The sequence below is a fragment of the Chiloscyllium plagiosum genome, chromosome 7 (assembly GCF_004010195.1).
Source record: "Chiloscyllium plagiosum isolate BGI_BamShark_2017 chromosome 7, ASM401019v2, whole genome shotgun sequence".
Classification (NCBI taxonomy): domain Eukaryota; kingdom Metazoa; phylum Chordata; class Chondrichthyes; order Orectolobiformes; family Hemiscylliidae; genus Chiloscyllium; species Chiloscyllium plagiosum.
The window spans coordinates 105617226-105629804 of record NC_057716.1 but is presented as its reverse complement, the minus strand read 5'-3'; the positions used below and the strand labels follow the sequence as shown (position 1 = coordinate 105629804).

Genomic DNA, 12579 nt, shown 5'->3' with positions numbered 1-12579 from the left:
CTTTATTTTGCTATGCTGCTGATCTTTGTGATTTTAAGCAGTGCAGGAGAGTGAGCGCTCTAATTCTACTCCATTTATGTTGAATTAACTGACTTCAGCTGAAATATTGAAGTTAGTATTGGTTTTTGCTTTGCTACATTAGGGAGGAGTAACCATTACCAGAGTGTCCAGCCTGACTATCATTCAGTATACTCCATTGTATATGTGAGGTGATGTGGTCATGATAACTGTGATGCTTTTCACAGCTGAATGGACCATCAGTCCCCACAATCAATATTCATACTTGAGAATGAAACGAATAAACTGTCTTTAGAATGGAATGGTATGCCATTAATAATATGCAATAATACCGAGCTTTGATTGCACTTCTACATTAAGAGTTAAATACTGTATTATTTAAAAAAGCACTTCAGAATTAAGCTGTTAATTTCGCACGAGTAAATCTACATATTGTTTTCTTTCTCTCTCTTGTCATAGGATATGGATACTTTGGTAAGTAGAAACATTGTAAGCGATCTGTTTAGTGCATTCATCATTTTCTGTTGTTAACAATTTAAATGATGTAGTCTGCGCTTGAGCTTGAAAGGGAGAGATATGGTTATAATCTGTGAAATGATATCTTTTTAAGATTTTTAGTAAAGGTTTATGGGGATGTAATAGGATACTACAAGAATCTAACATATCCTTTATTGCTGCTATTAGAACCTTTGTTTTGACAATTGGAATGAACATGATGAGGAGAGCTAACGAGACCTAAAGGAGTCACTTTTACTCAGAAAATTCTCTGGTTATATTTTTTCAATTCACCTGACAAGGACTGATTAGTATTTGTGACTTTGTTTGGACTGTAGAAAATTTAAGCTTTCCCATTTTGTAGGCCCTCTCTCTCTCTTGTTCAGTCACGCTTCCACCCCTATTCATGCTGCCTATCTAAATATTAAGAAAAGCAGCCTGCCTGTTGCCAGGATTAATGTAAGAAGGCATTGATCCTGTTCATTTTGATTTCTAACCTTCAAACAGCACAGTGCACAACATGGCAGAGATAGATCATGGGCCATATTGAGAGTTGTGAGTGTGAAGCCTGTCCTATTAGTGAGGTATAGACGCATCAACATCATCTACTGCTGCGTTTTATTGCCTTTGCAGTGTCATATGTCAAGTTGCAGTGACATCTTTGTTCTCTGTTCCATCAGTTGATACAGGAATTTTGAAATAATTGGAGCTTAAATTAAAATGAGAATAACATAACTGTTTTTCTCAGTATTCCTGTATTGTTAACTAGGTGGCATATTGGATACAGAAATGGGCATCCAGGACTCCCTTACTCTGGGCAAACTTGGAACACAAGCAGAGAGGGATCGAAGGCTAAAGAAGAAGTAAGTTTTAAGCCAGTTTAAAGAAGTGCACATATCCTTATCATGTGATTGTTTTCATTGTGAATTGAATAGAATTCATTTATTTATTTCCAGCGAAAGTCTAATAAACCCACTCTTGAGCACGTTCTTCCTCGTCTTGATCCACCCCCTACCGGAAATATTCTTATTTCTGCTGGCATGGGTGGTATGTGGTTTATTACATGGTCACTGAAACCACTTCATCAATTAAAAATTAAACAGCTGGGGTCCAACAACGAGAATGAACTCAAAGCTCAGGTTTCCCATGCAAACACAAGTTTCTGAGTTTGTTCTGGCGGCATGGCAACACAGTGGCTCAGTGAGGCACAGAACCCCTTCAGTGTGGAAACAGGCCCTTCGGCCCAACAAGTCCACACCGACCTTCTAAAGAGTACCCCACCCAGACCCACTCCCCTATCCTACTGCACTATATTTACACCAACTAATGCACCTAACCTATACATGCCTGAACACTACGGGCAATTTAGCACAGCCAATTCACCAAAACTGCACATCTTTGGATTCTGGGAGGAAACTGGAGCACTTGGAGGAAACCCACACAGAGACGGGGAGAATGTGCAAACTCCACACAGACAACCACGTGAGGCAAGAATTGAACCCGGGTCCCTGGTGCTGTGTGGCAGCTGTGCTAACCACTGAGCCATCATGTCGCCCCTTCATGGTGCTGCTTCACAGCATCAGGGACCTGAGTTCGATCCCAGCCTCAAGCGACTGTCGGTGTGGAGTTCGCACATTCTCCCCAACTCTCTGGGGGTTTCCTTCAAGTTTCTGCTTTCCTCCCACAGTCCCAGGACGTGCAGGGTAGGTGGATTGGCCATGCTAAATTGTCCATAATGTCCAGGGGTGTGCAGGCTTGGTGGAACGTCATGGAGAATGCAGGGTTACAGGGATAAGGTAGGGGTGCTCTTTGAAGAGATGATGTGGACCTAAAGGGTAGAATGGACCCAACAGTGTCGGGATTCAATGATTCTCTGATGAAAATAAATGAAGTCAAAACTGTTCTCCATGTCAGGGCAGTTCTCCATGTTCTCCAAGTAGGCCAATGGTAATACACTAACGTCCAGCTGTTTAATAGACAATAGACAATAGGTGCAGGATTAGGCCATTCTGCCCTTCAAGCCAGCACCACAATTCATTATGATCATGGCTGATCATCCACAATCAGTATCTTGTTCCTGCCTTATCCCCATAACCCTTGATTCCACTATCCTTAAGAGCTCTATCCAAAACTTTCTTGAAAGTATCCAGAGACTTGGCCTCACTGCCTTCTGGGGCAGAGCATTCCATACACCCACCACTCTCTCGGTGAAGAATTTTCTCCTCAACTCTGTTCTAAGTGGCCTACCCCTTATTTTTAAACTGTGTCCTCTGGTTTGGGACTCAAGCATCAGCAGAAACATGCTTCCTACCTCCAGAGTGTCCAATCCTTTAATAATCTTATATGTCACAATCAGATCCCCTCTCAGCCTTCTAAACTCAAGGGTATACAAGCCCAGTCACTCCAGTCTTTCAGTGTAAGGTAGTGCCGCCATTCCAGGAATTGACCTCGTGAACCTACGCTGCACTCCCTGAATAGCCAGAATGTCTTTCCTCAAATTTGGAGACTAAGACTGCGCACAATATTCCAGGTGCGGTCTCACCAGGGCCCTGTACGCTGCAGAAGGACCTCTTTGCTTCTATATTCAATTCCTCTTGTTGTGAAGGCCAGCATGCTATTAGCATTCTTCACTGCCTGCTGTATCTGCATGCTTGCTTTCATTGACTGATGATATGGAAATGTGTTGCTGGAAAAGCACAGCAGGTCAGGCAGCATCTAGGGAACAGATTCCTGAAGAAGGGCTAATGCCCGAAACGTCGATTCTCCTGTTCCCTAGATGCTGCCTGACCTGCTGCGCTTTTCCAGCAACACATTTCCATCTCTGATCTCCAGCATCTGCAGACCTCACTTTCTCCTTCATTGACTGATGTACAAGAACGCCTAGATCTTGTTGTATTGCCCCTTTACTTAACTTGACTCCATTTAGGTAATAATCTTCCTTCCTGTTCTTGCCACCAAAGTGGATAACCATACATTTATCCACATTAAACTGCATCTGCCATGCATCCGTCCACTCATCTAGCCTGTCCAGGTCACCCTGTATTCTCCTAACATCCTCCTCACATTTCATCCTGCAAATTTGCTAATATTACTTTTAATACCTTCATCTATATCATTAATGTACATTGTAAAAAGCTGCTGTCCCAGCACTGATCCCTGTGGCACACCACTGGTCACCGCCTGCAATTCCAAAGGGGAAACATTTATCACTACTCTTTGTTTCTTGTCAGCCAACCAATTTTCAATCCATGTCAGTATTTTTCCCTTTCCTGAAGAAGGGCCTGTGCCCGAAACATCGAATCTCCTGTTCCCTGGATGCTGCCTGACCTGCTGTGCTGTTCCAGCAATAAAGTTTCAACTTTGATCTCCAGCATCTGCAGACCTCACTTTCTCCTCCGAGTTCTGCAGCCCCATCTCAGGAATTTTGATTTATTTGATTGCCAAGAGATACATTCTCCCTATCACTGAGACTGGGAGGGAGGGACTCCTCCTCTGATCCAGGACCACACTCCCGATACTTGCTTCCTGAGCTACAGATGCTGCTTCAGATTTCATTTAGAATCTGCCCATCACAATCTTCACATTCCCAGGCTTGACCCACTCCTGCAACCTGCTTTTGCTTCTTGGGAGATTCAAAGTCACTGTTGTTACCATCCTCCTCTGAGCTGATTTCTGCACGGTTTCACTTGTCCTTCACTGCTGAGCTTCTGTTTGCTTGTTTTGAAGCATTCACAAAGTGGAATTGCAGATTCTATCTCAGTTACGGAGTCAGGGGGCAACTCCTTCAGCACTGATTAGTCAATGCCACAGTTTGATCCAATATTTTTTCTTGTGTGTATTTGTGGGACATGGATGGCAGTCCCTAGTTGCCCCTTCAGAAGGTGGGGGTGAGCTACCTTCTTGAACCGCTGCAGTCCATGTGCTGTATGTAGACCCACAATGCCCTTGGGGAGGGAATTTTGACCCAATGACAGTGAAGGATGGTGAGTGCTGTCTGAAGATCTTTGAATTTATACAAGGCATTTTATAGATAGTGACAGCAGTGTGTCCTAAGTGTTGATGGTAGAGAGAGTTGACTTTTGTGGATGTGGTGCCAATCAAGTGAGCTTTGTCCTGCATAGTGTTGAGCTTGTGTTGTTGGAGCTACATTCATCCAGGCAAGTGGGGAGTATTCCATCACACTCCTCTGGATTTGGGTGTCTGGTTATGTTTACAGACACTCCTCCAGCCCTATTTAACTCCTTTACTAAAAGGGCTCAGGTGATGAGTTCCAGGTGGACAGGCCGTTGCTTCATAACAAGGGAAATCACTAATTAATCTCATTGTGTTCCCAAGGCCCTTGTAGGGATTATCACACCCATATCTTTTTTTTAAAAAGGTTCTTTTATTAGATTACTTAGTGTGGAAACAGGCCCTTCGGCCCAACCAATCCACACCGACCCACCCAAACCCATTCCCCTGCACCTAACACTACGGGCAATTTAGCACGGCCAATTCAACTAACCCACACATTTTTAGACTCTGGGAGGAAACCGGAGCACCTGGAGGAAACCCACGCAGACACTGGGAGAATGTGCAAACTCCACACAGTCGCCTGAGACGGGAAATGAACCCGGGTCTTTGGTGTTGAGGCATCAGTGCTAACCAGTGTGCTGCCCCTAGTCTCCTAATGTCAAATTTCATTTCTTTCTTACATTTGCAAATGGGCTTGGAATGCTATATCAATGCAAGTGGTGGTTGGTGTGCTGTTCCAGTGCTTGGGGGGAGATGTTGTACTCGTGCTGTCTTTGTTTGATTTCAGGCGATGCAATTGGCGAAGGATATCCGGGACCGGGAGCGTGGGGGCCGCGGGCAGGTTGGTGTGGTGGATGGCAATGAGGAGGCTGCCTCCCCACAGCTGATGAAGCTCATGTATTACGTCCTCGGGGAAAAGAGAGACATAAAATCCCCTATTCCCGACACGGTGGTGGAGCAACACCAGAGGGCAGCTGTCAAGCTGTATCGGTGAGTGGCAGGTACTCCACGGGGTGTGGAGGGTGGGTAAGGGGGGGGTGTGGAGGGTGGGTAACTGGGTGCGCTGTGAAAGGTGGGGGCAGAGAATGCTGAGAGGTGGAGGAGAAAACTACAAATAGTGGGGGAAAATAGGAGGAGGTGTAAATGAGAGACACTGGACTGCGGGAGATAACGCTGGAAAAAGAAACCTTGCTCTGTCTAAATTTTGCTGATTTTAAAAATCCCATTCAGCGGGACACAACTTTAACTCGTTGTCAAATTGGTAGGAACAGAACCATAGAGCATTTAGAATAGAATAGCTCCACACTTTTTAAAATTGGTTTATAGGATGTGGGTGTCGCTGGCTGGGCCACAGTTATTGCCCATCCCTAATTGCCCCTTGAGAAAGTGGGGGTGAGCTGTTGTCTTGAACCGCTGCAGTCCATGTGCTGTAGGTTGACCCACAATGCCCTTAGGGAGGGAATTCCAGGATTCTGACCCAGTGACAGTGAAAGAACGGCGATATACTTCTAAGTCAGGATGGTGAGTGCTGGCAATGGAGTGTTCAACGAAGTGAATTTCTGCAGTGTATCGTAGCAGTAGTAGCAACGTACACTGAGCATTGGTGGTGGAGGGAATGGATGTTTTGTAGATGTGGATCCTGTGTTTTTGTCACTGCACCCATCCAGGCACCACATCCATGAAATCTCGATGGGGAGTATTCCATCACCCTCCTGACTTGTGTCTTGTGAATGGTGGACAGGCTTTGGGGAGTCAGAAGGTGATTTACTCGCTCCAATATTCCTAGCCTCTGACCTGTTCTTATAGCTACCATTTATATAACTAGTCCAATTCAGTTTCTGATGGATAGTAACACACAGGATGTTGATAGTTGGGTGTGTTCAGTGATGCCAACAGGTTTGGTTATTGTACTCACTAATCTGCCTTTGAGGGAGTTGATGGTGTAATGATAATGTCACTGGGCCAGTAATCCAAACCATGGGGACAAGTCCAATTGTGGCAGATGTGAAATTTGAAGTGAATTTTTAAAATCGCGAATAAAAATAAGTAGCCTTACATATCAATTACCATTTTTTTTTTGGTGAACCAGAATTTTTTTCCAATGTCCTTCACAGAAGGAAATCTTCCATCCTTATCTAGTCTGGCCAATGTGTGACTCCAGACCCACCTTTTGTAAATGTCTGAGCAACTAGGGACAGCAAAGGCCACATTCTGTGAAGACAATGCATTGATTCTGGCTGAGGGTGGGACATGGTCCAGTCTTGGGGATGTACTGTGTTTCACATGGTGACCCATTGTCTGACCTCTCTAGAGTGACCGATTCCGAGGGGAAACTGGTGGTGCAGGAAGTGGCTGCCCGACCTCTGACCCAGGATCTGCTGAACAGTGAGGTAAGTGCCTGCACCCCCTCCTGCAGGAAGGAGATTGATGGGCCAAATGAGGAGAAATAGTTTCAATTGGAAAGAGGAGAGCGTGAGTCTTACAGGTAAATGGCAAAGCTACTGGAGGGGAAATAATTTTCAACAAGTCCACGTGATCTGAGACACATGGCCTGAAGAGAAATGGAAGGGCAGATTCTGTTTTTAAACTCTGATCTAATCCGCTAGTCAAATGAGCATGAATAAGTGATTTGATAGTCTCTTAGCTCAAAGGAATGTGGGACAAGAAGTTTATGCGGAAATAAACTGGCAGGAATTTTGTTCCTTGAAGTTAGGGAGTGAGGCAAGATACAGAGTAAAGCTACCTCTATACTGGAGAAAGTGTCAAGGTTAGAGTGGTGCTGGGAGAGCACAGCAGGTCAGGCAGCGTCCGAGGAGCCGGAGAGTTGACCTTTTGAGCATAAACTCTTCATCAGGAATGGTGATTTCTGATGACTAGCTTATGGTTGAAACATCGACTGTCCTGCTCCTCGGATGCTGCCTGACCAACTGTGCTTTTCCAGCACTGCACTTTTTGACACACTCTATACTGCCCCCATCAAACACACCCAGCTCAGGTGTGGATCAGGGTTAGGTACAGAGGAACACTCTCTCTACAATATCTCCATCTCTTATCTCCCAGGGCAGGTACAGCGTTATCTCAGGTTAGGCGTTATTTTGTGAAGAAAGCTTTTGGCTTTTTGCATGGTTTAGTAGACTGGTGCTCTTAGTGAGACACATGAACATGAGGAAACCTGACAAGGTGGCCACCAATGAATGCTGCCCCCTTGTGGAGTGAATAGAAATAGGGGAATAGTTTTAAAAATAAAGAAATCTCCTGGTGAAGATGGAGATTGAGACATTTCTGTCTCAGATTGTTTTGAGTCTGTGGAACTTCCTCCCAGAGTGGAGGAGGTGGAGTCACTGAATGTTTTTAAGACAAAGAATCTTGACAAAGAAGGGAAGTCACCTTTTATTGGGATTAGGTCAGAATATGGAGCTGAGGCTGTGATCAAATTAGCCATGATCTTGCGCTGTTATAATCTGCCGTTTGAGAAGGAAAAGGAGGGGGCTATTTAGCCTCTTGACCTTGATTTGTCATTCAATGAGATCATACCTGGTCTTCTATTTAGCACTACTGCCCCCCAGTAGCCCTTGATGTGTCTAACATGTAGAAATCTATCAAGGTTAGTTTTAAACATACATAAAGGCCAAGTCTCCACATTTGACCCAAATGGGCTGAATAGCCTGGTTCTGTTCCTAATTTGCATGTTTTAAATGATATGCTCATATTCTGGGATGCTATCCCTTGGTTTTGAATCACCTGTCAACAGTAAACACAAGCATCCCTCCTCTTAGACCCAGTAAGAGTTTTCTAATCTTCAAGGCGATCACCTCTTTGTTTTTTGACAATCTGGGCAGAGAGATCTGAACAGGAGTAGAGTTGGTAGGTGACCAATGTCGGTTAGTGGGACTGGGCTACAAGATTGGGAAGAGCTGGTTATTCCTGACGATACAAGTCCTTCTACAAGAGTGGGCATTTGGATGACTAGATCATTAAGCGCAATGAGCAAAAACGGTACGGAAGTCAAACTGGATTTTTGGGCTGTGCTGGGATTGCCAGTTCTGGATATATGTATTTCAGGAAGTTCTCTTCGCAAGAGTCCCTGCCCTCGACTATCCCACACTCTTATTGTCTGGTGGCACTTGCATCACCACATGTGGTGCCCTGTCTGCCCACAACCCCTTTGAGGAGTGAATAAGTTTTGTCCCTTGTCACAACTCTTCACTACCATCCCTTTGCCCACTTCCCCAGCATCTCCTCCCCATTCCACCACCAACTTCCAACTTTTCAGAATTAATAAACAGAAGATGAGGCAAAATAATTGCTTTTGTATGTTCCAGAGCTTTTTCATTTCATGTTGATTGGGAACAGATCAACAATGGAGCCAAAGAGCGCATTGTTTATTTTGTGTGTGTATTGTGTTCACTGATGTTAACCTTTTGTCGGAGATCCTTTCTGTCTAATGGTAATGCTTATCATCTGATGTAACTGAGCATCTGGTATTTACTGGTTTTGTTTCAGCCTCCCATCATCCACAACGTCTTTTCTTGCGCTTTAAGCTCTCAATTTTGATCATAATCAATCCGACTGGTAGAAATTCATTCCAAATTGTGAGAATAATGTGATAGACCATTGGGAAGCACATTACACACAAACTTAACCCAGTGTTACTGTAAATCTTTCTCGCTGTGGATTAAAGTCAGAACAGATGGTTTGTACCAAACTATTATAGAGATCTATAAAATCATTGAGGGGGAAGATAAGGCGAATAACAAAGGTCTTTTCCCTAGGTTGGGGGAGTTCAAAACTAGGGGGCATAGGTTTAAGATAAGAGGATAAAAATTTAAAAGGAACCTAAGGGGCAACCTTTTCACACAGAGGGTGGTTGTTGTGTGGAATGAACTGCCAGAGGAAGTGGTAGATGTAAGTTCAGTTACAACATTTTAAAAGATATTTGAACAGGTACATGAATAGGAAAGGTTCAGGGGGATATGCACCAAATGCAGGCAAGTAGGACTCGCTTAGTTTGGGCATCTTGGTCGGCATGGACAAGTTGGTCCGAAGGGTCTGTTTCTGTGCTATATGACCCAATGGCTCCATAACGTTTTGGTGATTAGCCTCCAAGCCTTGGAAATTTTGCGATTATCCTAGTTTGTGTAGCTAGATATTTTGGTGAGGAGTGTGATGATGGATATCTATGGACAACCAGCCTTAGCTTTTTGGTCAACCAATTCTTTTGATCAATGTCCATGATTCCTGACTTGTGGATTAGAGAATTGGATGGCATAGATGGCCATTCTCTCCCTTCAGCTGAGTCTCACAATGAAATTCCCTCACTGTTTCCCTTTCCCTTCTTGAACCCCCAGAGGTATTTATCAAATTATCCTCCCATTATTTCACTGTCTCTAGCATCTTGCATTGTGGTTACATTCCGAGCTACCACCACAATGAGGTAAGGCAGGCAAAGGGACATCCTAAACTGATTGTTACCTGTTGCCCAGCTGTAAATACATCGTAGCTGTGACTAAACTGATAACGTTTGTCCCCACTGGAGTCTGAAAATCATGAGTTCTTATCCTACCTCAGGCCCTGGTTCAGACTGAATATTCCATGCATGAAGTAGAACAAGGAATCGTTTCTGGAATTTTTAAAATATATTTATCCATTTCTTCATTTGTTTTATCCCTCTAACGCATTAATTGAACTTTCCTAATTATGGGAGCTTGCTGTATATAAACTGCCATGTTATTACAATGGATAAACTGTCCCCAAAAGAGCTGCAATGAAGACCTGAGAGATTCTTAATCAGTCAGGGAATTGAAGTTAGCAGGAAAGTGGAGATGAGGAATGTTGGATCCTATGATCCTATTGAATGGCGGAGCAGGCTCAAGGGGCTGAATGGCCTACTTCTCTTTTGCGATGTTCTGAAGTCATGAAACATGGAACACAATCTTGTGCTTTTTAAACTGTGCAATAGAATTATATTTTTAACCTTTCTTTGTTATTGTTTGTAAGGATTGCTACATTGTGGACCAAGGAGGAATTAAAATCTTCGTATGGAAAGGGAAAAAGTCCTCTAAAGAGGAGCGTCAATCATCTCTCAGCAGAGCTCTGGTGAGTATTGCACATCCTGTAGCTTCCCACTGGTGTGAGGCACTAAACACCTTGAAGATTTCAAGAATTCTGTCTTTACAAATAAATTTAAGAGGCAGAGAATGTAACGGTACCTTGGCAAGCTGTAGCTGAATTAAAATATTGACAGTGAACTCTAAAAGACTGATATTAATGCTGCTTCAATTAGGATACCAGTGGGCTAGCAATGAAAGGGTTAAATATCTGGAATACTGAAATGGTGTGGAGGTGCTGCTGTTGAGAGTGGACAAGGTCAGATGATGCCAGGTTATAGTCTAACAGGCTTATTTGAAATCACAAGCTTTAATAGCTTCATAGTAATTGAAGCAAGAGTTGGACCGAAGGGTCTGTTTCCATGTTGTACATTTCTATGACTCTGTCTTCTAGTGCTTTCTAGTAAATATATTTGTCTCTTCTAGAGTACTGTGTTCAGTTCTGGTCAACCAGTTATAAGAAGGATATTATTAAAATGGAGAGGGTTCTGAAGAGATTTATCAGGATGTTGCTGTGTACGGAAAGTTTGAGTTATAAAGAATACTGGGACTTTATTCACTGGAGTACAGGAGGATGAGAGGTGACCTTCTAGAAGTTTATAAAATCATGTGGGCTATAGATAATGGAGGTGTCTTTTCCCTAGGATGGGGAATTTCAAAACGAGGGGCAACTTTTTTTTTAAGGTGAGAAGAGAGATTTAAAAGAGACATGAGGGACAATTTTTTTACAATGTAGTTCGCGTGTGAAATGGACTTTCAGAGGTGCTGGATGTGGGTACAATTACAACGTTTAAGACATTTGGCTAAGTACATGGATAGGAAAGGTTTGGAGGGATATGGGCTAGGAGCAGGCAGGTGGGACTAGTTTAGTTTGGGATTATGTTCGGCTCGGACTGGTTAGACCATTGTAAGGTACAAGCCTAAAAATCCAGGCTGATGTTCCTGTGTGATCTACAGAGACAGGGCTGCCTGAAAGGCCCATTTTTCCATGGGATTATTGTGAAGGAGAACAAGAGTTGCATAAGGAGTTGCATGCAAAGTTCATCCCTCAATGAAGATCAAAATGCAAGCTTATTTCTGTTTATTTTGAAACAAGCTAAAATAACCAAACTGGGGATTGATATGGATTGAAACAAAAGTGATTTAGTTATTCTAAAAGCTACTGACGTGGGTCATGTCTGTTCAAATTAATTTGTGCAACATTGTACTGGGTGATGCCAAAGAATATGAATCAAGTGAGGGGAATAAGAGGGGAGCGAGACCCAGATTCCTGGAAGCCACAACAACCTAAAATATTGGGCTCAAAATTTGTCTCCGAGCTCCACTGCTCTCTGGAGTAGTCATTGAGTAGGTTCAAGGTCAGAGATCAATAGATCAGTGTGAGAAAATGACAGAGTCATAGAGATGTACAGCATGGAAACAGACCTTTCGGTCCAACCCATCCATGCCGACCAGATATCCCAACCCAATCTAGTCCCACCTGCCAGCACCCGGCCCATATCCCTCCAAACCCTTCCTATTCATATACCCATCCAAATGCTTCTTAAATGTTGCAATTGTACCAGCCTCCACCGCTTCCTCTGACAGCTCATTTCATACACGTACCACCCTCTGCGTGAAAACGTTGCCCTTTAGGTCTCTTTTATATCTTTCCCCTCTCACCCTAAACCTATGTCCTCTAGTTCTGGACTCCCCAACCCTAGGGAAAAGATTTTGACTATTTATCCTATCCATGCCCCTCATTAATTTTGTAAACCTCTATAAGGTCGCCCCTCAGCCTTTGTCGCTCCAGGGAAAACAGCCCCAGCCTGTTCAGCCTCTCCCTGTAGCTCAGATCCTCCAACCCTAGCAACATCCTTGTAAATCTTTTCTGAACCCTTTCAAGTTTCACAACATCTTTCTGATAGGAAGGAGACCAGAATTGCACGCAATATTCCAACAGTGG

The 12579-nt window shown here is 43.7% G+C and overlaps 1 protein-coding gene across 2 annotated transcripts in view; it reads left to right on the top strand.

The window, feature by feature from the left end:
• vil1 (villin 1) overlaps positions 1–12579 on the top strand; it is a 71433-nt gene that overhangs the window by 26359 nt on the left and 32495 nt on the right. For both annotated transcript variants that reach the window (XM_043694349.1, XM_043694350.1), the window contains exons 7-9: positions 5315–5517; positions 6839–6917; positions 10525–10623. In XM_043694349.1, coding sequence (XP_043550284.1) covers positions 5315–5517; positions 6839–6917; positions 10525–10623 — 381 coding nt within the window. The remainder of the gene's footprint in view (positions 1–5314; positions 5518–6838; positions 6918–10524; positions 10624–12579) is intronic.